The sequence below is a fragment of the Erythrolamprus reginae genome, chromosome 8, assembly GCF_031021105.1.
Source record: "Erythrolamprus reginae isolate rEryReg1 chromosome 8, rEryReg1.hap1, whole genome shotgun sequence".
NCBI lineage: Eukaryota > Metazoa > Chordata > Lepidosauria > Squamata > Dipsadidae > Erythrolamprus > Erythrolamprus reginae.
Window position 1 is genome coordinate 14648980 of NC_091957.1, and position 25383 is coordinate 14674362.

A 25383-nucleotide genomic window follows, 5' to 3' on the forward strand; every position below is an offset into this window, starting at 1 on the left:
TTTCCTCCCCTCCCAAAGAAGCTCAGCCATGTATGAAGCCTTGCCAGGAAGCCCAGCCCTCTCTCCCCCTTCGAGCCTGGTCATTGGGGCCTGCTGTGGGGGGGGGGGGGGCTGTGGCCAAAAAGTTATTGAATGCAATAGCCGGGAATTCAGCCTCCTGGCCAAGCTACCACCAACCCCCTTTTCCTGCCCTTGAAAACAATGAGATAAAGCATGAACATTGTTGAGATTTGTTCAACTGCACAGTAAGCGTTGAGATTGCTCTCATTCCTTGGCATCGCTTTGAGTTTTTGCATAATTACAAAACACTACACTTGGCTGCAATCTTTTTAGTCCAGCTCCAAAAACTATGCAGGACAATCCCCCAGCCACCCAGTGGCTCCCCATCTCTGCCTAACATCCCCCCTCCACCTGCTCCCAACCCCTAGATCAGTGCTTCCCAACCTTGGCAATTTAAAGATATCTGGACTTCAACTCTCAGAATTCTGAGAGGTGGCCATTCATTGCAATCTCCCTCGCTCCTATCTTGACAGGGTTAGAGAATAAATAAATGAAAAATCACTACAGTGATCCCTCGATTTTCGCGATCTCGATCTTCGCGAAACGCTATATCGCGATTTTTCAAAAAATATTAATTAAAAATATTTTCCCACCCGATGACGTCACTCTCTTCCTTTCTCATCTTTCTTTCTCTCTCTCTTTCTCTATCTTGCTTCTTCCTCTCTCACACTCTCTTCCTCCCTCTCTCATCTCTTTCTTTCCTTCTCTCTCTTTCTCTATCTCTCCCCCTCTTGCTCTCGAGCGGCGTGTGGGCGGCGGGGAAGACCCAGGGAAGGTTCCTTCGGCCGCCCAGCAGCTGATCTGCTCGGCAGCGCCGCAGCAGCGAGGAGCCGAAGATCCGGGTTTCCCCTTTGCGTGGGCGGCGGGGAAACCCGGATCTTCGGCTCCTCGCTGCTGCGGCGCTGCCGAGCAGATCAGCTGCTGGGCGGCCGAAGGAACCTTCCCTGGGTCTTCCCAGGTGCAGAAGTAAAAACACCATCTGCGCATGCGCGGCCATGGAAAAAAAAGGGCACGCATGCGCAGATGGTGTTTTTACTTCCGCACCACTATATCACGAAAAATCGATTATCGCGAGGGGTCTTGGAACGGAACCCTCGCAATAATCGAGGGATCACTGTATTTGGAAAGCTGCCTAATACAGTGTTCCCTCGATTTTCGCGGGGGATGCATTCTGAGTCCGCCCGCGAAAGTTGAATTTCCGCGAAGTAGAGATGCGGAAGTAAATACACTCTTTTTGGCTATGAAAAGTATCCCAAGCCTTCCCTTAACACTTTAAACCCCTAAATTGCAATTTCCCATTCCCTTAGCAACCATTTAGATTATTACTCACCATGTTTCTTTATTAAAGTTTATTAAAAAAAATATTTATTAAAGGTGGACGAAAGTTTGGTGATGACATATGACATCATCGGGCGGGAAAAACCGTAGTATAGGGGGGGAAACCACAAAGTATTTTTTAATTAATATTTTTGAAAAACCGTGGTATAGACTTTTCCCGAAGTTCGAACCCGCAAAAATCGAGGGAACACTGTATCATAAATATTGTATGTGTTAATTTTATTGAACCCTTTTTATTTTGCCCAACTGAGCTGGCTCAAGTCTATGAAGTCATATTCTGCCATTTGTGTATTTACTGTAACTGAAAAAAAGCAAGAAAACAACCTTAAGGAGGTCAGGCTGACTTAAGGCACCATAAACAGAAGCCAAGGAGAGTGACAACCGCCAGCCCTGCGCCCCACCCACCCGCTCTTGTCTGCTGGCATCACCAACCTATGATTGGAGGCGGCAGACCCAGCCTGCCTCGTTCATCTCTCTGGGCTAAACCTCTGCAACTTATTCGAAATGACACAGCCCATTTCCTTGTCCATTTATTACGCTGCTGCCTTCCCGAGCAACTTCCTGCCATTTGTGACCAAACCCCCCCCCCCCCTTCCCGGATTGCAATTCCATTCAAAAGCAGAAAACGTGGAAAAGAAACTGCACTTCTGGGCCAACCAGGGTGAAATGTTCTCCTCGCAGTCTTGCGAGTCCATGCCACAGAAAACCCACTGCCTCTGTCCTGGAGCTTCTCCCTGCCAAAGGAGTGGCTGGGCAGGTCACTCCTGGAAGGAAACTGAAGGAAGGAAGCCACCCAGGCCCACCGCTCGGATCTCAACCCAGAAGCTACTGGTGCAAGCCAGGAGCTGCCCTGAATCAGAACCTGGTAAGCGTATCAAGTTGGCTTCAAAGGCTGCTCCATGTAAATCCCTTTGTAGCAGTCCAGCTTCAAAGAAAGCACCCAACTGTGGCACCAGCTGAAGCTGGACAAAGGCTGTGGTAGCTACAATCTCCACCTACAGATCCAGCAGTAGCCACAACCATAGTTCCCTCTAAGCTGAGCAGTGAGCAATCGCTCACTTAAAAATCATCATCAACTCAGAGTTTTCCAAACCTGCCCAGAAGCCGAGAGGGAAAGAGTGAGAGGGAAAGAGTGAGAGGGAAAGAGTGAGAGGGAAAGAGTGAGAGGGAAGGAGAGAGAGGGAAGGAGAGAGAGAGGAAGAGAGGAAGAGAGAGAAACAGATAGAAAAAAGGGAGGAAGGAAAAGAGAAAGAAAAAGAATGGGAGTAAGGAAGAGAGAAAGAAAATCAAAATCTAGTTTGAAACTAGCTCAACTATTTAAGTGGCATTTTGATATTGATAGAGTTGCCCTATTATGAGCTCACTGTTATAGACACACAGTACAGTATTTTATTTTGATATTCTCTGAGGCAAAACAGGGTGGGATTTTTATTTGTTTGTTTGTTTGTATATTTATTTATTTATTTATTTATTTATTATTTCTGTGCCGCGCAGTCCTGAAGGGACTGCCGCTCAGACACTATACTTTTCCGCCCACCCCAAAAAAAAATTAGAGGGAACACTGCCCAACTGCGGCACCAACTGAAGCTGGACAAAGGCTGTGGTAGCTACAATCTCTACCTACAGATCCAGCAGTAGCCACAACAAGTCCAGAGGGCCTCCAAGTTACAAGCTACTCTTACCCGATCCCTCCAAAGGCCTCAACGAAGCCCCCCTGGGCCCCCTCCCCCCGATTGGTGCTCCTCCCATGTGCTCTTCCCAACAGCACACGCACAGGTCCCGTGTACGGACCCTCGGGCAGCACAAACAGGCCCACAAAAAGTGGAGGGTACGAAGTCCACGTGCTGCCAAGGAATCTCTTAGCCTACTTGAACAAGATAGGCCCAAGTTTTCCCGGACGGTTTCAGAGAAATCAACAGTATCTTTTCCCAACCTTTTGAAAGGCCCAACAAACATTTAGCATAACTCCTAAACTGGGCACAATATGGTTTTAAAAACACCCCTGCTTCTCCTCCAAAAGGAGTAAAACAAGACTGCTGCCCTTGGCAATGACACACTTCCACCCACCCGCATTGCCCACCCTGGCCCCCCTCCCCCTGGTCTTGCAGAGGCTGCCCAGCTGACCAGAGAGCCTGAGGCAGCTTCCCCCAGAGGCCATCGGCACCGGCCAGGACCATCAATCAGGGGGCTCTCTTGCGGCCCATTCCCACCCAGCCAAGCCAAGCAGCCAGCAGTGGGGGGGACTGGAAGGGGCCCATTTAGACCTGGACAGACTAACACAGTGGGCCCACACCAACAAAATGATGTTCAACATCGACAAGAGCAAAGTCCTTCACCTAGGTAAAAAAAAACCTGGACACACATACAGCCTGGGAAAACCCCTCTTAGCAGTAGCGACTGCGAAAGAGACCTCGGAGTCTTGGTGGATAATCAACTAAACATGAGCCAACAATGTGCAGCAGCAGCCAAAAAAGCCAACACAATCCTAAGACCAGGGAAGTCTTAATACCACTCTACTACGCCCTGGTCAGACCACACCTGGAGTACTGTGTTCAGTTCTGGTCACCACACTTCAAAAAAGACATTGAAACTCTGGAGAAGGTGCAGAAAAGAGCAACCAAAATTATCAGGGGTCTAGAAACCAAGACTTACGAAGAGAGACAGCGGGAACTGGGCATGGATAGCCTAGAGAAAAGGAGGGCCAGAGCGGACATGATAGTAGTCTACAGGTATATGAGGGGTTGCCACAGAGAGGAGGGGATCACTTTATTCTCCAGGGCACCAGAGGGCCGGATGAGGAACAACGGCTGGAAACTGACCAAGGAGAGATTCAACCTGGAAATAAGGAAGAACTTCCTGACGGTCAGAACGATCAACCAGTGGAACAACCTACCAGCTGACATTGTGAACTCCAATACTCTGGACATTTTTAAGAGGAAATTGAACTGCCATTTGGCTGGGATGCTATAGGGTTCCTGCTTAGGCATGGGGTTGGACTTGATGACCCGCATGGTCCCTTCCAACTCTAACAATAAATAAATAAATAAATAAATAAATAAATAAATAAATAAATAAATAAATTTCGGCCTCCCTGGCCTCCTTGGCTGCCATTGTCCTGCGCCTCGTGCCAGGAGTCTGGCTGCGCAACGCTGCTCCTTGGCCGTAGCTCTGTGGCCCTTCCTGTTTGGCACAAGGCCGGAGCAGCAACAGCCTGGACTGTGAAATGGCACAGGAGGCTGAAGCAGGGAATGTCGGGGTCCCAACCCAGCCCCTGCCTCCTAGCAAACCACGAGGAACACGAGGGGGCCCCCGAATGCATGTGGGTCAGGCCAGGGGTGGGGTCAGAAGGGCAGCAAAGAAGGGAGCCGGTCCGGCTCAGCCTGCCAAGAGCATTTCCCTTGCAGGAGGAGGAAGGGGGCAGGAGTTGTAGCCCCCTTCAGCAAGAAGTCCGAGCCAGGAAGGGGGAGGAACTTTTCAAGGCGGGGTGGAAAATGTGTCCTTTCTACTGTGGCAAAAGGCCCAGGTTCTCCCCCACCCCTGCGGTCAGAGGAGGGTCATCTGCCAAGGCAGTTTCCCCTGGAACCCCTGGGGGTGGGCCAGTTGCGCAACCTTCTTCTTTGCCAGCAGAGGCGGATTGCCTCTGGGGGCCCCAGGAAGGGAGCCTCCCCCAGAGCAGGCCTTGAAGAGGGGAGGGGCCAAGAGGGAGACAGGAGTGAAGTTATGGGGCAGTGCCTACTCTTTCAGTAAAATAATATTTTTTCAAAGGCAACATGAGAAAATATTATTTCACTGAAAGAGTAGTAGATCCTTGGAACAAACTTCCAGCAGACGTGGTTGGTAAATCCACAGTCACTGAATTTAAACATGCCTGGGATAAACATATATACATTGTAAGATAAAATACAGGAAATAGTATAAGGGCAGACTAGATGGACCATGAGGTCTTTTTCTGCCGTCAGTCTTCTATGTTTCTATGTGCCTCCTCCCCCCCATCTGGCCAAAAGCCATTCCAGGGATCAGTTATCAAGGCTGGCTAAAACAGCCCAATTTCACCACGTTTGCAAGCCGGGTTGCTCCTCCAATGCCCCCCCTCCCCTCTGGCAAGCATCCCATAGGTTGAAAAGGTTTATTTATTTATTTTATTTATTTATTTATTAGATTTGTATGCCGCCCCTCTCCGTAGACTCGGGGCGGCTAACAACAGTAGTAAACAGCATATAACAAATCTAATGTTTAAAATAATTAAAAACCCTTATTTAAAACCAAACATACACACAAACATACCATGCATAAATTGTATAGGCCTAGGGGGGGGGAAAGGGTAGTTCAGTTCCCCCATGCCTGACGACAGAGGAGCTTACGAAAGGCAAGGAGGGTGGGGGCAATTCTGATCTCCGGGGGGAGCTGGTTCCAGAGGGTTGGGGCCGCCACAGAGAAGGCTCTTCCCCTGGGTCCCGCCAGACGACATTGTTTAGTTGACGGGACCCGGAGAAGACCGACTCTGTGGGACCTAACCGGTCGCTTGGATTCGTGCAGCAGAAGGCGGACCCGGTTGGTTGACCAACCCAGCAGATGATGTCATTCCCTGGCCCTCGGACTCCAGGCTGTCGGGGGCTGCCAAAAGAAGGCGGGGCAGCTGATGGGTTTGTACAGGTCATCCAGGGCTCCCACGGGATTATTCCGCCCAAGTGAATTGAACCAGCAGCACCGTCTCTTTACGGGGAAAGAGGGAAAGGAGGCGACTTGGTCCAGTAATGGGCAGCCAAAATGTTTACTGCCACGCTGTGGGTGTGGCTTATTTTGTGGGTGTGGATTAATGGTCATGTGACTGTGTAGGAGTGGCTTGCCAGCCATGTAACCAGGTGGGCGTGGCTTGAACGATCATCATCGTTCAAGTGCACTGTTAAGTCCTTGACTTACAACCTTACAACCCGTCTCTCGCTGGGATAACAATTGGCTTCGCGTTTCCCGTGCTCTCCATCCTGGGTGGCCCGCCCACCTGAGACATCCGTGTTTTTGTGATGCTGCAGGGGAATCCCAGCAGCGCAAAAACGGGCGCTTCGCTGGCAACGGAAGACCGGAGGTGGGGTTTCCCAGTGAGGGGAGCCTCAGCGAAATCGCAGCATCACAAAAACACGGAAGTCTGGAGGTGGGGTTCCCAGCAGCGCAAAAACTGGCACTTCGGCTGGCAAAAGGGATGAGTTTTGGGCTTGCACGCATTAATCGCTTTTCCATTGATTCCTATGGGAAACATTGTTTCGTCTTACAAACTTTTCACCTTACAATCCCCATCCCAGAACCAATTAAGTTCGTAAGACGAGGTATCACTGTATTTTAATTCTAGGAAGCTGCAGACCGAGAAGCTGCCACTGAGCCCTCCAAGGAGCCACTGTGCAGGCACTCCTGCTGTGACCCCCCTCTCCTCTCACAGCTGAGCTCTTCTGGCACCCTTCCAACCAAAGGAAGGAATAATCCCCCTGGGTCCCCCCACAGCAGGGCCCCCCAAGTGAAGACCTGTGGCTGCCTTTCCTGATGGCCAGCCACGGTTGGGGGGGGGAGGACCAAGCCACTTTCCAGCATTAGGCTGGAAGGAAAGCAGCAGCCTCTGCCTGCCCACTGAGCCACGGGGGGCCATGCAGTCCCTACCACGCCGCTCCCAGAGCAGAAGGGCAGGCTCACGTGCGCCCACCTGCCTCTTCCCAGCAGCCGAGAGAATGAATTAGGTGAATGTGACAGGGGCCAAGTTGCTGTGTAAGCACCCTAGACACAACCTCCTCTGCCTGCAGCAGTTGTGCAACAGCTAAAGGAAAGAAAGGAAAGGAGCCCTCACTTGGGAGGCCCTCACCCCCACCTTCCATATTAAGAGCATCCCAAAAATCCGGCAGCCCTTGTGCCCTTTCCCTTCGCCTTCCTCGGCCCCAGGCCTTCCCTGTGCCAGACACAGATGCCTTTGGACAGGCAGGCGGGCGACTGGCACGGAAGCCATCCAAGAGGGACACGCATGGTTTCCTACCGACGGTCCCTGGTATTTGAAGGCCGATCTTTATGACAGCCCTGTCGTGTTTTCACAAGCCATGCTTGAAAGATATTCCAACTACTCTGACATCTGCTGCGTGGGCCAACCTGGTCCTTTCTTGTCTTGCTGACAACATTATTTGTTGGGGAGGGGGGATAACAGGAGGAGGAGGAGGGGGAGAGAAGGAGGGGGAAGAGAAGGGAGGAGGGAGAGGAGGGGGAGGTAGGGAGAAGGAAGAGGAGGAGGAAGAAGAGGAAGGGGGCTTGCTTGGGCCCAATCCCACCAGAAGCAAAGTGCTGTGGAGGGAGGGAGGGAGGGAGGGAGGGAGGGTTCCGCCTGACTGGTTCAGGCAATGTGTAACAGTCCAAAGAAAAGAAATCAAACACACACGTGCTCTGCTAATCAGCAAACTTGTATTAGATAAACAAAAAAGGGTTACTCAAAGCAGTTCTTAGTGTCCAAAAACAATGACAGTGCAAGGCTTACTTCAGCCGCATACAAAAACACAGGAGAAAACAAACAAGGACAACCTGGAATGAGCAAAGACGTTTCAGGAGTCCTTTTGAATCTTTGGAGCAAACAGAAAGTCCCAGAGTTTTCACCTCCCACTTGTCTGAAAAAGCTGGGTTGAAAACTCCAACGGCACGGAACAGAAACTTCAGAGCAGGAACCACAAAATAACACAGATAAACAGCCACAGTTTGCCTTGGTCTTTGTTCCCTTTTATCCCTTTAGCCCTCATTAAGGGAACCACACTCAGCCCTCAGTATAAGAACCACACCCAGCCCAGGTGCTCCTATAATGACTTGTAATACTCCTTAAAGCGATCCCTTCTTTGCATAGCTCTTCGAACACGCAGATCAATATATTGATCTGCAGAAGAACCCAGGGACGAAAGACTGTCTGAGGGACTGCATGCCAAATCCCCTGGGCTGTCTGCTGAATCCTGCGTCCCAGTGGCCTCGTCCTCCTGGCTGTCTGCCACGTCTTCCTGGCTGTCTGCCACATCCTCCTGGCTGTCAGCCAGGCTTTCGCATTCACTTTGTGCCGCGTCTCTCCCATCTGTGGGAGCAACGGCTGGCCCAGGCCCAAACACAACAGGGAGGGAGGGAGAAGAGCCAGGGAAGAGGATCTTGGGGGACCATGGCAGTGTTTTTCAACCTTTTTTCTTCAGGGAAACCCTGTGGTGTCGTCAGATTTCTGACGGAACCCTGATTGAAAAACACTGCATTAAAGCTGTACTCCCTGAAGCTGAAATAGAATTCTTTTATTGGCCAAGTGTGATTGGACACACAAGGAATTTGTCTTTGGTGCATATGCTCTCAGTGTACATAAAAAATATATACGTTTGTCAAGAATCATGAGGTCCAACACTTAATGATTGTCATAGGGGTCAAATGAGCAAACAAGAAACAATCAATATAAATCATAAGGATAGAAGCAACAATTTATAGTCAACCAGCATTCGCTGGCTGGGGAATTCTGGGAGTTGAAGTCCAAATATCTTCAAGTTGCCAAGGTTGGGAAACACTGTTCTAGAGACTCAGGGGTGGGCCTCTCCCTCCCTAAAGATCAATTTTCATTTATCCACAGTCAAACCCAGCTGCTCTCAGCCTTCTTCGTAAATAAATGCCATAGCATAATGAGTTTCAAACCAACCCTCCCGGAAGTCACAAAAATGACAAGGGCAGAAAAATCAAGAGCGCTTGGAGGCGAAGTTTTGAGTTTTAAGGGGGCTCTGGAGTAGAGAGGGCTGCGGGAACGGAGAACCTCTCCCTCCTGCCACAGAAGGAGCAACAATGACGTTTGGCGGGACCCAGGGGAAGAGCCTTCTCTGTGGCGGCCCCGACCCTTTGGAACCAACTCCCCCCAGATATCAGAGTTGCCCCCACCCTCCTAGCCTTTCGCAAGCTCCTTAAAACCCACCTCTGTCATCAGGCATGGGGGAATTGATATTTTCCCTCCCCCTAGGCTTATAACATTTATACATGGTATGCTAGTATGTATGATTGGTTTCTGAATTGGGGTTTTAAATTAACTTAAATATTAGATTTGTTTACATTGTATTATTATCGCTGTGAGCCGCCCCGAGTCTGCGGAGAGGGGCAGCATACAAATCTGATTAATCTGATTAATAAATAAATAAATAAATAAACAAGGCCCTTCCTTCCCTCACTAGGGTGCCGACAAGGGCCAGGAAGAGGCTGCGTCCAGCCGGGGTAGCAGGGCCGGTTACTGGAACTGGAAGGGTCCCAGATGTGGGTCTGGAGTCCTTAGGCACAGACTAAAAGGTAACCGAGGGCCACTGCTGAGTCAGCCCAGCTATCGCACGAATCCCAGCGACCGATAAGATCCCACAGAGTTGGCTTTCTCTGGGTCCCGTCGACTAAACGATGTCGTTTGGCAGGACCCAGGGGAAGAGCCTTCTCTGTGGCGGCCCCGGCCCTCTGGAACCAACTCCCCCCCCCCGGAGATTAGAACTGCCCCCACCCTCCCTGTCTTTCGTAAAGTACTCAAGACTCATTTATACCGCCAGGCATGGGGGAGTTGAGATATTCCTTCCCCCTTGGCCATTACAAGTTATGCATGGTATGTCGGTGTGTATTATAATAAGGGTTTTTAGTTGTTTTATTATTGGATTGTCACATGCTGTTTTTATCATTGTTGTTAGCTGCCCCGAGTCTACAGAGAGGGGCGGCATACAAATCCAATAAATAATAATAATAATAATTATTATTATTATTATTATTATTATTATTATCATCATCATTATTATCATTATTATCATTATCATTATCATTATCATTATCATTATCATTATCATTATCATTATCATTATCATTATCATTATCATTATCATTATCATTATCATTATTATTATTATTATTATTATTCCTGGCTTTCCGGGATCCCTTCCCAAGAAGAATGTCTCCCAGCCGGCCAGCCACCACAGACAGCAACAGCCTGGCCTGAAGGTGGACTTGGCTGGGGGAGAGAAGTCGTCTCCTCCTCCTTCTCTTTCCAGAGCCAGAGGCATTCGTGATGGATCCGGAGAGCATTTCAACCGTTCCCAAAAGATCAGGAATGCTGCCAGCCCTTGACCTTCCTCTATGAGGTCATCCCACCCCTCTTCCCTCCCATTTCACTGGGCGACAGCTGGGATGCGGCCCAAGCTCCAAGCAAGGATTTGGGTGTCAGCCTAGACCACACCTCAATTCCTTGCAAAACATCTGGCTGCAAGGAGGGGAGGAGGAGGGGGAGGAGGAGGGGCAGAGGAGGGTCTCAGGGAAGGCCAGTCTGGCCTGCTGGTGAAGAAATCAGGAGACAGCGAGTTCAAGATATGCTGCAACGTCCTACCGGTCAATGACTACTTCAGCTTCAACCGCAATAACACAAGAGCACGCAACAGATTCAAACTTAATACAAACCGCTCCAAACTTGACTGTAAAAATATGATTTCAACAATCGAGTTATCGAAGCGTGGAACTCATTACCGGACTCAATTGTGTCAACCCCTAACCCCCAACATTTCTCCCTTAGACTCTCCACGATTGACCTCTCCAGGTTCCTAAGAGGCCAGTAAGGGGCGTACATAAGTGCACTGGTGTGCCTTTCGTCCCCTGTCCAATTGTCTTTCCTTTCTTTCACCTATCATATATATTCTCTTCCTTTCATATATCCTCTCCTCTAAGTTCACTTTTACCCTTATATATATTACCACGTCTATTTTTCGTCCTATGTATTTGTGTATTGGACAAATGAATAAATAAATAAATAAAATAAATAAGTCCTGCCGTAAGCCCGAAAGCCGGCTGGGTGGTCATCTCTTTCAGCCCGACCCATCTCACAGGATCGTTGTGTGGAAAATAAGAGAGGAATTGGGGTATTAATCGGTTTGCCTGCCCTGAGTTATTTACAACGTAATAAAGGTGGGATAAAAGTCTAACAATAGATAAAATCAATTGCATAAAAGTGGAATAGGCAGATGGGGGGGGGGTATGAATTTACAGATAAAAGATTCCCGGAAAGGTGAGTTGTTCTTCATCATGGCTCCCATAATACATAAACATCTTTAGTCCAAGAAAGGAGGGCTGACCTCTTATAACTGACCAAGCACTGTGATGTTTTGCGCACACATGCACTCGGTACACTCACTGCTTTGACTTTACTTGAGGATTATCAGAACTGGAGGGCTTCTCCTCCAAAAAAGCCAACACAATCCTAAAATGGTAATTTAGGGGTTTAAAGTGTTAAAGCTTGTGATACTGTTCATAGCCCAAAATAGTGTATTTACTTCCGCATCTCTACTTCGCGGAAATTCGACTTTCGCGGGTGGTCTCAGAACGCATCCCCCGTGAAAAACGAGGGAACACTGTATATCACTTTCCATTTACTTTTTTAAAAACTTTTTTTCATTTTCTGTTTTTTCCTTTTTAAGATTCATAGTAGCATTTATATTTTAACTGCAACAATTAATAAAACTACTGCTACGAAAATAATTGACAGTGCAGGTATCAAAGTGGTGGATAGCTTCTGCCTTTTAGGATCAGGTCCAAGCACTCACCAACTACCCTGGGGACTGACCCTTGGCAGAGCAGCCACCAAGGTCTTGGAAAAAGCAGCTCAAATCCGGTCATGTCTCTGTATTTACAAAGATCACAATCGTGCAAGAGGGTTGGGAATTCGCACACTCCCCAGATGCACAAGAAGAGCCGGGGAGTGTGTAACCTGTTAAGGAGTGTGCAGAATCCTTGAGTTTATCAAGGACATGCAGAGAGGATTCCAGCAGACATCCAGAAAATATGAGTAATTATTAAGTCATACTGTTGTGGTTGGCTCAGGCCCATCTCCTGCCCCAGGGAATGTGGAGGTGGATGCAGGGGAAACTTCAACATCTCATAGGCCTGTGTTATTGCCGACAGAGTCAGTTCAGAGTTTAGTTTCCTCGGACGAAGAAGAAGGTGGGAGTGACTTGGAAGAGGGGCGCTTGGCACAAAGCCCAGGCAGTCAATCTCCATTATCTTCCATTGATTCGGATGAAGACGTCTTGGACCCACGCAAGGACAGAATTATCCGTAGAAGAGACCAAGTAAGGACATATTACAGAAGATAAGAGAGGTCACCTGTGTTTGGGTGGGGCTCCAGTAATTAGGGCTGCTGCTATAAATAGCAGCGTGTGGGTTTGGCCGTTGTGGAAGAGTATCTGATCGCAGTTCTTCAGGAATCGTGTGTTGCTGTTTTCTGGACTTTGTTGATTTTTCACGCCTTTGAAACCAAAGCAGAGCAACGTGTGTGTATGTGTGTGTCTTACTTCGGTGGAAGAAGAAGGGGTGTGAAGTTTCTTCAGAGCTGCTAGCTAAGTGCTTAATGACTGCTTAAGGGAAATTGTACAGACTACCCGGTTGTTTTGGGACGAGTGCTCTTTGCAATACAAAAAGAGTGCTTAGTTTATTTTGACTTTTGTGATAAAGAACATTGTTTTGAATTTTCAAACTTGTGTGTGTGTGTCTGAAATTTGTACCCCTGAATTTTCGTGAGACTCCTACCAGAGTGCCCGGCAGAACACATACAAGACAGATACATTAAAGTGTTTAAATTGTGTTTACTTTAGAAATAACACAGTCAAGGTAAACAGTCCGGTCATTCACATTCAAATCAGCCAATAACTCTCAATATAATAATAATATTACAAGCTTGTCTCTGTCTTACATATCAGACTGTTGTGGTTAGCTCTGGCCCACCTCCTGCCCCAAGGACTATGGATGTGGGGGAGACATCCACATGCTGCAGGCTTGTTTTGCCCCCGGTGGAATCTGCTGATGAAGGCTCCTCTGACCAAGAAGACATGAGTGACAGGGAGGAGGAGAATGTGGCAGACAGCTCAGAAGATCAATTCTCTAGCTCCTCCTTGGATTCAGAACAAGAGTTAATGATACAGCCATGCATGCAGAGAGCGATGCATAGGCAACAACAACTGAGAGATTATTATCAAAGAAAATGAGGCCACCTGTGGTTGGGTGGGGCTGTGGTAATTAGTGAGGCTGCTATAAAGAGCAGCCTGTGGGTTTGTGGAGGATTATCTGATCATTGTGTTTCATGACTGCTTTATTGACTTTGACCTTTTGTGTGCTGATTTTTCCCCGCTTTGAAACTAAACCAGAGCAAAGTGTGTTTCACTTTGTGAAAGAAGAAGGACTGTGAATTGCCTCACAGCTGCAAGCTAAGTATCACAGAACTGATAAGGGACTTGTACAAATTACCAGTTTGTTTGGAGACAAGTGCTCTTTGCTATACCAAAAGAGCGCTTAGGTTAAGTGAATTTTCATTATAAAGAACATTGTTTTGAATTTTCAAACGCATGTGTGTCTGAAATTTGTCCCTGTGAATTTTTGGGAGGAGTCTACCAGAGAGCCCGACAGAACATCAGACATACATTACGGCTTACAAGTACAGTACATCAAATTATCATCAAATACACAGAGCTTACTACATCAGTCACAGTGAATCAGCAGAAAGAACAGAGAGAGCAGAGAGAAAGAATCAAGCTTTCTGGCTCCCTCTTATGGCAATTTGCAAAATTACCTCTTAAACCTGTAGTAATTCAATACATGCAAACATTCATTGTTAGCTTGTTTATATATTGCCAACCCAACTGTAACATAACCCGTATGCAACAGAGAATGAGAGGAGGCGCCCTTTGGCAAGGGCTTCCAAGGCAAGCGACCCTAACCAGCAGGCAGTTTCCAAGGGGCTCATCAGGACACAAGGAGGAGGAGGGGGGAGGAGACTGAAAGAAACCCAGCTTCTCTTAGCAGCCGGGGAATGGGGCTCGCTTCCCACAGGGGAACGGGGGGGGGGTGTTTGCATTTATGCCAAAAGCTGCCACTCGTCCCCAGGAGAGCCTGCTTGAGGAATCAGAAGGTGGGTGAAGCCAGAAGTGGGTGCTTTGCACAGCAGCCCCTCCCTCTCCTGGGGCTCCTCCTGCAGACCCTTCCTCTATTCTCTCTCCCAACCGTGGACATTTTGCTGGCATCGCTTCTTCCTCAGGCCCAGACAGCTCCAACCTCCCTCTCAAAGAAGCAGGAAGCTGCATTCCCCCCCCCCATGAGAAGCTAAAGGGGGGGTGGGGGCAGCCGGTCCTTTGCAGCTCCAGGGAGAGCCAGCTGGGGAACTTGGGCAGCCGGCTGCTCCCAAATGGGATGGGCGAAAGCTCTGCCCACCACCAACGTGACCCTCTTGTTGCATAAACATAGGGGCTGCTCAGAGAGAACAATGGCCGTTGGTGGTGGCGAGGCAGCGGCTATATTTTGGCAACAACCCTCTCCAGGAAAGCTCCGGCAGACGCCTCCCCCAACTGGACAAGGTGGGGCTTTCACACAGGAAGTGCCAAAGATGGGGTGGGGGGCTTTGGTCCTCTACCCCAGTATTTCCCAACCTTGGCAACTTTGAAGGTATTTGGACTTCAACACCCAGAATTCCTCAGCCAGCGAATGCTGGCTGGGGAATTCTGGGAGTTGAAGTCCAGATATCTTCAAGTGCAGAACACGGCTGCGAGAGCTATCTTGGGGCTTCCTAGATTCGCCCACGTTTCTGCAACACTCCGTGGCCTGCATTGGCTGCCGATCAGTTTCCGGTCACAATTCAAAGTGTTGGTTATGACCTTTAAAGCCCTGCATGGCATTGGACCAGAATACCTCCGGAACCACCTGCTACCGCACGAATCCCAGCGACCGGTAAGGTCCCACAGAGTTGGCCTTCTCCGGGTCCCGTCGACCAAACAATGTAGTTTGACGGGCCCTAGGGGAAGAGCCTTCCCTGTGGCAGCCCCGGCCATCTGGAATCAACTCCCCCCGGAGATTAGAACTGCCCCCCCATTTCGTAAATTACTCAAGACCCATCTATACCGCCAGGCATGGGGGAGTTGAGACACCTTTCCCCCAGGCTTTTTTTTTTATATTTATGTTTGGGTATGTATATGTTGTTTGCATTTTTAAATAGGATAGGGTTTTATGTGCTTTTTAGTATTAGATTTGTTTTCGCTGGAATATTGTTTTTATTATTGTTGTGAGCCGCCCCGAGTCTTTGGAGAGGGGCGGCATACAAATCTAAGAAATTGAATTGAATTGAAGTTGCCAAGGTTGGGAAACACTGCTCTACCCCAACCACGGCACCAGGCATGCCAGAAACCGGGCCACGCAAACAAGCGAAGCCCCATCTGTGGGATGCAGGGCAGCATGGAAACCAGGCTCCGTCCAGTCCAGGGGGAAACCTCTGTGGGGAACCCTGGTGCCCAGATGTTTGTGCGCCACTGCTCTAGCCCCCTTCTGTAGGGTTAGCAGATGTGAACACACGTCCTGGAAGAAGCTCCCCAAATGGTTGGAGTCCCTGCGGAGGGGACCCCCCTTTTCTCTCTCCTTAATGGGTGAAGAAATAAAGTCACTAGAGGTTGGGCTTCTTCCTGGCCATGGCCATGATTGATTGATTAAATTTATATGCTGCCCAATCCCATGGGACTCAGGGCGGGCTTATAGCAAGATAAAGGAACAGCCAGATAATTAAAATGCAACAATTAAAATACATTTAAAACCCTGAACACTAATATCAAACATATCCATCGATCACATTTTGGCCAGAATAAGGTGTCAATCTCACGGCAAAGCCAGGTCTTCAAGGCCTTACAGAAAGCCAATAGGGTGGGAGCAGTATGGACCTTGGGAGGGGGGGGGGTAGTTGGTTACAAAGAGCTGGGGCCACCACAGAGAAGGCCCTCCCCTGGAGACTCACCAACCTGCATTGCTTAGTCGACTGAACCTGGAGGCCAACCCTGTGCTATCTTATTGGCCTCTGGGAGATATGAGATGGTCCCATAAATAGTCCGGTCTTAAGCCACGCACGGCTTTATAGGTGATAACCGACACCTTGAAGTGCGTCTGGAGAGATTAGGCCTTCCTGCTTCTCTATCTAACCAGCTGAGCTCTTTTGACAGGGGAAATTTTCAAGACTGCAGGCGGCACAAAACACACCTAATGCTGCCACACACACACACAAGATTCCCCAGGAAGGAATGAAATGGACCACCAACTTCCTTCTTTAGCTCTCAGCTGGACTTAGGCTTCTTTTGGTGGTGGAGGGGGGAGAGAAGCTGAGAACGGCTCCAGTCCAGTTCTACTGAGAAGCTGCAGAGCCGTCCAGAGCAGAGGTCTCCCCCTGCCCCATTTGAGGAGGGCCTGCTTTGAAGTCAACGCTGGGCTTCTGGCAGCCACTGTGGAACCGGCAGGACCAGCCCAAATAGCCAAGAGGTCAAAGGGGGAAGGCACAATGTTGGAAGGCCACGGGAGGCACAATGTTGAAAAATGGAGATGGCAAGTAGAATCTAAAAATCTGTTTACAAAAATTCCTTGGGTTTTTTTTTAAATTGAGGAGAGTGTGCTGTCCCCAGAGACAGAGATAGTTGGACTGTATTTAGGCATGTCTCTTTAAGATATTGCATTAGGGGAAATGTAGTGAAATTGCACTCTGGGTAACATAGTTCTACATGTGACCACATTTGTGTATTCCTATTGGCTCTGACTCGGGATGCGGGGTAATTGGAGAGAACATTCCAGAGGGTCTTTGTCTTCACTCTTTCACTAAGTCAGCCAGCATGTAGATGCTCCACCTAGAGCCTGGGTCAATTCAACCTCTTTTTACCTGCACAATGGGAAATATTATACTGCAGAAGAATCGCATCATAACTGTGAGTTATTGTGAGAATTCCTGTAATAAAATGATCTGGGATATCTTTTTGTGCTGAGTTATCTGAATGGGAAAAGTTGATTTGTACCAGAACAGAGAGTGTTTTAAAAAACCAGGACATATGAAAGATGGGATCCGGCTTGGCAAGGCTTCAGCTTACCTGCAACTCCACCTCCTCCCCATCCCCACCCTGGGGGCTTCCTAAATGCCAGAGCTGCTGCTTCTCTGCAGGCCCCAGATTGCACCAGGCAGAGCAAGATCCTTCCAGATCTGAAAGTGGACCAAAGAAAGGCAGGCTACACCTGCCCCAGTCCTGCCCTGGCCGGCACCAAGCTCTGTTGCTGCGGCCCCCTCCTCTTCTGCCATCCTGCAGGCCCCTTCCACAGAAGCAGCATTAAAGGAGGAAATTGCTAGGCTCTCGTGGTCCAAACTCTCCCCGAGACCCTCCTGCAGAGAAAGATTTATACACAGCCATAAAATTAATCAAGCCCTCAGCCACTGAATTGAAAGTGCATTTCAAAGGGAGCGGAGAGAAAGAAAAGAATAAAAAAAATACCCCAAGGCAGCCACACGTTCAGTCTGCAAATATTCCCTTTCAGGGCAACGAAATAGCAACTTAACTCTGGACCGAAAGGCCTGCCAGACCATGCCAGTCGCTGCTGGGCCCACCGTACTGAAGAACATAAGAACCTAAGAAGAGCCCTGCTGAATCAGGCCAAAGCCCATCGAGTCCAGCATTCTGTGTCACACAGGGGCCCACCAATTGTCCATGGGGATCTTGAGCAGAAAGAGAATGCAAAACCCTCCCTTTCCCTTGACCCCCAACAAATGGTACTCAAGGGAATCCTGCCTTCCTCAACCAGCTTGACCCCTTCTTTTCTGTGGCAGCCCCTCAAATATTGGAAGACTGCTATCCTGTCTCCCCTGGTCCTTCTCTTCCTTAGACTATCCAGTTCCTGCATCGTATGCTTGAGCCTCCAATCCCCGAATCATCCTGGTTGTTCTGCTCTACACCGTTTCTAGAGTCTCCATGTTTTTTATAGTGTAGTGCTGATCCAAACTGGATGCAGTCCTCTAGCGCAGTGTTTCCCAACCTTGGCAACTTGAAGATATCTGGACTTCAACTCCCAGAATTCCCCAGCCAGTATTCGCTGGCTGGGGAATTCTGGGAGTTGAAGTCCAAATATCTTCAAGTTGGCAAAGTTGGGAAACACTGCTCTAGCAGTTGTCTTACTAAGGCTTGATAGAGTGGTATTAAGACAAAGAGAACACGGAGAGGGAGGCTGCCTTGTCTTTCTGCCTCCATTTTCAGCAGCCAAATTTAGCCAAGCCCACTGCCGGCAGGTGCATCAGTTTCCGAGCAGATGTTTGCATTTTCAGAGGCACAAATTCCCCCTTAGAGAAGCATGATTCAATTCAGAATCCCTGCTTGCTCAACTGTGCAAGAGCTGAGGTCTGCCGGGGGGGGGGGGCGCTCTGTGTGTGTGTGTGTCAATCCCTCCCTAGCTCAGCAGTGTCCCTGGCCCTGCAGATGTTTTGCCCCAGGCCAGGCAAGGCTTCTATGAGGAGGAGGTTGTGGTGTTTGTAGCCTGGGGGATTCCTCAATCCTTGCACAGGGGGGGGGGGAGATTCCCAGACCAGCCCCCTCAGTGAGGGGCTCCCAATTTCAGCCCCATCTCAAGGAAAGGCCTCTCTAGCCTTAAGGCCCCACGACTCCTCTTTCCCCGTTGCAATTTTTCCGCAAACAGAGGCAGGTTGACTGTGAATGGTAGCAACTGGTGCCCTGATGGATTCGTGCCCAGCTCTTCAAGCAGGAGATGAATGTGTTGAAAAGTGTTCGGAATGTTCAGATCGTGCAGAATGCAGCTGCGAGAGTAATCATGGGCTTCCCTAGGTATGCATGCCCATGTCACACCAACACTCCACAGTCTGCATTGGTTGCGGAGCAGTTTCCGGTCACAATTCAAAGTGTTGGTTATGACCTATAAAAGCCCTTCACGGCATCGGACCAGAATATCTCCGAGACCGCCTGCTGCTGCACGAATCCCAGCGACCGGTTAGGTCCCACAGAGTGGGCCTTCTCCAAGTCCCGTCGACTAAACAATGTCGTTTGGCGGGACCCAGGGGAAGAGCCTTCTCTGTGGCAGCCCCGGCCCTCTGGAATCAACTCCCCCCGGAGATTAGGACTGCCCCTACCCTCCTTACCTTTCGCAAACTTTTGAAAACTCATCCCTGTCTCCAGGCATGGAGGAATTGATATATCCTTAGCTGCCTTTGACTTTATGGATGGTGTGTTTGGGCTGTATGACTGTTTTTAATAAGGGGTTTTTAAAGACTGTTTTAACATTGGATTTGTATATGATGTTTTATTGTTGTGAGCCACTCTGAGTCCTCGGAGAGGGGCGGCATACAAATCTAATAAATTATTATTATTATTTATTTTAGTTATTTATTTATTCAATTTTTATGCCGCCCTTCTCCTTAGACTCAGGGCAGCTTACAACATGTTAGCAATAGCACTTTTTAACAGAGCCAGCATGTTGCCCCCACAATCCGGGTCCTCATTTTACCCACCTCGGAAGGATGGAAGGCTGAGTCAACCTTGAGCCGGGGATGAGATTTGAACCACTGACCTTCAGATCTACAGTCAGTTTCAGTGGTGTGCAGTATAGCACTCTACCTGCTGCGCCACCCCAGCTCTATATTATTATATTATACCTATAGTCATAACTAATTTGGAGTAAACTGTATTTGCCTTTAGAAGCTTCCTAAATTGTTAATATCCTTCTATAAAGCTAAATAAATAAATAAATGCCTTGCTATACACTATTTACCAATCTAGTACAATTTTGTTTCTTTTCTGTTTTACATCAAGCTAGAGTGGCATAAATTAATCAAAAAGGATCGCCCACCCCAGCCTGGCGCTACGACACAGGGCACAAAGCTCCCAGTCTCAGGAGAACCTCTTCTCAGGAAAGCCAACCCTACCAAGGGACCAGGGCCTCCTGTTCCCCTCATCAGCAGGAGCTGGCCTGGCCCTTTCTGGAGGCTTACCGCCTGGCAGATACAGGCACTATTACTCCTGCCTACAGGTGGGACTCCCGTGTGTTCCCACGCCCGAAATCCGGATGTGGCATTTACCCAGCCTCCAAAACTCTGACCTCAAATCCCAGATCAGCTGCTAAATGTGCACCCTGCGGAGCGGTGTTTCCCAGCCTTGGCAACTTGAAGATATTTGGACTTCAACTCCCCAAATTCCCTGTTCTGTCGGGCTCTCTGGTAGAATCCTCCCAAAAATGCACAGGTACAAATTTCAGACATACACACACGTTTGAAAATTCAAAACAATGTTCTTTATAATGAAAATTCACTTAAACCAAGCCCTCTTTTGGTATAGCAAGGAGCACTCGTCTCCAAACAAACTGGTAATTTGTACATGTCCCTTATCAGTTCTGTGATACTTAGCTTGCAGCTGTGAGGCAATTCACAGTCCTTCTTCTTTCACAGTGAAACACACTTTGCTCTGGTTTAGTTTCAAAGCGGGGGGAAATCAGCACACAAAAAGTCAAAGTCAGCAAAGCAGTCACGAAACACAAGATCAGATAATCCTCCACAATGGCCAAACCCACAGGCTGCTCTTTATAGCAGCCTCACTAATTACCACAGCCCCACCCAACCACAGGTGGCCTCATTTTCTTTGATAATAATCTCTCAGTTGTTGTTGCCTATGCATCGCTCTCATGTGTGGCTGTATCATTAACTCTTCTTCCGAATCCAAGGAGGAGCTAGATAATTGATCTCCTTCTGAGCTGTCTGCCACACACTCCTCCTCCCTGTCACTCATGTCTTCTTGGTCAGAGGAGCCTTCATCAGTAGATTCCACCGGGGGGGGGGGGGCAAAACAGGCCTGCAGCATGTGGATGTCTCCCTCACATTCACAGTCCTTGGGGCAGGAGCAGGGCCAGAGCTAACCACAACATTCCCCAGCCAGCAAATGCTGCCTGGGGAATTCTGGGAGTTGAAGTCCAGATATCTTCAGGTTGCCAAGGTTGGGAAACACTGCTGTGGAGTACTTGAGTTGGCACCATGTTCCAGCAGATGGTGGAGCGGTGTTTGCAGCCCAGGCGAGGAGGCCAGCAACTCCATGCCCTTCTCCACAGAGGGCAATCAGGCACCCCATTCAGCGGAGCCCTTAGTAGCCCTGCCAGCTCAAGCAGAGACACCAAACACGCGCAGCCTTGGAAAACCGCACTCAGCTGCACAACCTAAGACCCATAATTAAAGGCCTAGAAACTGAAACACAATTTCTTGCTTAATGGACTCTCCGATTTCAACCGTACCATTTGCCAGACCTACATTTCCGTGAAAATATATACTCTCGAGTAGAGGCATGAAACTAATGAAAATAAATCTGTATAGTCTGGAGGACAGAAGGAAAAGGGGGGACATGATCGAAACATTTAAATATGTCAAAGGGTTAAATAAGGTCCAGGAGGGAAGTGTTTTTAATAGGAAAGTGAACACAAGAACAAGGGGACACAATCTGAAGTTAGTTGGGGGAAAGATCAAAAGCAACATGAGAAAATATTATTTTACTGAAAGAGTAGTAGATCCTTGGAACAAACTTCCGGCAGACGTGGTTGGTAAATCCACAGTAACTGAATTTAAACATGCCTGGGATAAACATAGATCCATCCGAAGATAAAATACAGGGAATAGTATAAGGGCAGACTAGATGGACCAGGAGGTCTTTTTCTGCTGTCAGACTTCTATGTTTCTATGTTTCTAAATATAATTCTCTTTTTAAAAACAAAACAGGGAGCTCCAAGCATTTTCGGTACAGAGTAACTTTGTGTGGTGTGTAACACGCTCCAGCCCGGCTAAGGTAAAAGGATGGATTTGTGGTTCAGGAAACTCAATCTATGCATCGCCGGCACGTGTTGTGGTTAGCTCTGGCCTAGCTCCTGCCCCAAGGACTGTGGATGTGGGGGAGACATCCACATGCTGCAGGCCTGTTTTGCCCCCCCCCCCCCAGGTGGAATCTGCTGATGAAAGCTCCTCTGACCAAGAAGACATGAGTGACAGGGAGGAGGAGAGTGTGGCAGACAGCTCAGAAGGAGATCAATTATCTAGCTCCTCCTTGGATTCAGAAGAAGAGTTAATGATATAGCCACACATGCGGAGAGCGATGCATAGACAACAACAACTGAGAGATTATTATCAAAGAAAATGAGGCCACCTGTGGTTGGGTGGGGCTGTGGTGATTAGTGAGGCTGCTATAAACAGCAGCCTGTGGGTTTGGCCATTGTGGAGGATTATCTGATCATTGTGTTTCGTGACTGCTTTACTGACTTTGACCTTTTGTGTGCTGATTTTTCCCCGCTTTGAAACTAAACCAGAGCAAAGTGTGTTTCACTTTGTGAAAGAAGAAGGCCTGTGAATTGCCTCACAGCTGCAAGCTAAGTATCACAGAACTGATAAGGGACTTGTACAGATTACCAGTTTGTTTGGAGACGAGTGCTCTTGGCTATACCAAAAGAGGGCTTATGTTAAGTGAATTTTCATTATAAAGAACATTGTTTTGAATTTTCAAACGTGTGTGTGTGTCTGAAGTTTGTACCTGTGAATTTTTGGGAGGAGTCTACCAGAGAGCCCGACAGAACAGCACGTAGAAATCGAGAGAGAAAATATAAAGAGAAAGCATTTCAAGCACTGTTACAGAGTTGGAAACCGCAAAGCTACAGCCAGGCAGCCAGGGAACCCCTGAATTATTCTCCCCTGAATTCTTCCCTGGGGTCCTCGACCTCACAAGCTTCTCAATGGATGGTTTGCAACTGCTGTCTGTTTTCCCATGAAACAACTGCAGGCAAGTTTAGACATGGAGCCAGGCAGAAGAGAGGAGAGGGTGGGCTCCGCAAAGACCCCTCCCAATTCGGGTTTCCCAACAAGAAAACTCAAACCGAGAGCTGAGCTTCTTTTCCTCTCGAGCCCCCTCCCCTGCAAAAGGAGCCCTGCGCAACGTATATATTTACATCTACGGCCCCCCGGAGAAATTAAAAAGCCTGCAATGCACCAGCTATAATGCGACCCACAGGCAAAAATGCTGCACACTAAAATGGGGAGCAGAGAATGAACACGCAACCTTCCCGTGCCGCCACATTTCACTGCAACCTCCCCCTCCTCCACCAAAGATCTCTTCTCTACGTAATAGAGTTGTGATTTTTTGGGAAAGTCCTGGATGAAAAAGCTACTTTTGCAATGATTTAGGCAGCACTGGTAGTTCCTCCTCTAAAGACGTCCAGCCTTCTCAATGGGTAGAATAACTGCAGCCGTGCTACGAATTACAAGAAGAATTCCGTTCACTCCACAAGGCAACTTTAATAAGGGTTTTTTTAAGAGTTTTTAAATATTAGATTTGTTATACATTGTTTTTATCATTGCTGTAGGCCGCCCCGAGTCTATGGAGAGGGGCGGCATACAAATCTAATAAATAATAATAACAACAACAACAACAACAACAACAATAATAATAATAATAATAATAACAACAACAACAATAACAAAGTGCAGACTCTGTAAAGAAACAGATGAAACAATCAATCACATACTCAGCTGCTGCAAAAAGATCGCACAGACTGACTACAAGCATAGACATGATGCTGTGGCACAGATGATCTACTGGAACTTGTGCCGGAACTACCATTTACCAGTGGCAAAGAACTGGTGGGATCATAAGCCCGAAAAAGAGGTCGAAAATGAGCAAGCAAAACTACTGTGGGACTTCCGACTTCAGACTGACCGAATTCTGAAGCATAACACACCAGACATTGTGATCGTGGAGAAAAAGAAAGTATGGATCATCAACATCGCAATCCCAGGAGACAGCAGAATTGAGGAGAAGCAGCTAGAGAAATTAGTGAAATACGAAGATCTAAAAATCGAGCTGCAACGACTCTGGCATAAGCCAGTGAAAGTGGTCCCAGTGGTACTTGGCACGCTGGGCGCAGGGCCAAAGGATCTCAGCGGAAATTTGAAAACCATCGGAATTGACAACATCTCCATCTGTCAATTGCAAAAGGCCGCTTTACTGGGATCGGCAAACATAATTCGCCACTACATCATGCAGTCCTAGGTGCTTGGGAAGGGCCCGACTGGTGATGAAATACGAAATCCAGCATAGTGATCTCGTTTGCTGTGTTGTACTGACATAATAATAATAATAATAACAACAACAACAACAACTTTCTGTGATTTTGTTGTGAAAGGTGAAGGCAACACAGCAGCTTCAACCCTCCCTGTTAACAGCACCCCTGGAGGGCACCAGGCAACAGCCAGACCCACATTCAGGCATCAGCATAAAGGGGGGGAGGCTTCTGCTCTGAGTAAGCCCCCCCCCAAAAAAAGGCCTGCTTGGGGCCAGGTTGCACCCAGAAGGGTCTGCTAACCCCTCCAGGGCCTTCTGGGCAATTGCCCAGGTGCTTCTCCTCCTCCCTCGAGACCCCCTTCAGGGGCATTTCCCCACTTGCCGCCCCATCCCACCCCAAAAACCCCACTTACTTTTCCGAAGTCCCGCACATCAAAGAGGTCGAAGGGGTCGAAGAGCTCGCTGTTCCGGAGGCCGAATTTGTCATGACACACTTTGAGGAACGTCCGGATGTTCTTCAGGCACAGGAACTGCAAGAGAAGGAGAGTCCTTGAGAGGGGGGCTAACACGAGAACCCCCACCACTCCCTCCGCACAGGTCACTCTTCCCCCGCGCGCCCCCCCCCCGGTGGCCTAATCCCAAACGCCAAGTCCTGTGGGGGAACGAGACGAGGGGGAAGCACTCTCTTGGATATGGAAGACACACAGCACCCTTCATCCCAGGTCTACACAGCAGGACAGGCTGGCCTTCAACAGGTCTGGTGCAAAAAGGAGAGCCCAAGACCCCTGCCCACCCACCCCCCTCACTCAGACGTGGTGGAGGGCTTGGTGGTCTCATCAGACGCACCAAAGGGAGCTCCAACTTCCCCATTAACCACCCCATACAAACACACACCATACAAACACACCCCATTCTGCCATGGTTTTTCTCACCCGACGACATGATATGTCATCGCCAAACTTTTGCCTGCCTTTAATAAATATTTTTTTAAATAAACTTTAATAAATAAACATGGTGAGTAATAATCTGAATGGTTGCTAAGGAATGGAAAATTGCAATTTAGGGGTTTAAAGTGTTAAGAGAAGGCTTG

At 48.5% G+C, this 25383-nt stretch overlaps 1 protein-coding gene across 1 annotated transcript in view; it reads right to left on the reverse strand.

Annotated features, from left to right (window-relative positions):
* The window catches only part of VAV2 (vav guanine nucleotide exchange factor 2), a 109879-nt gene that overhangs the window by 68384 nt on the left and 16112 nt on the right, over positions 1-25383 (reverse strand). The window contains 1 exon segment of the mRNA XM_070758951.1: positions 24707-24823. Coding sequence (XP_070615052.1) covers positions 24707-24823 — 117 coding nt within the window.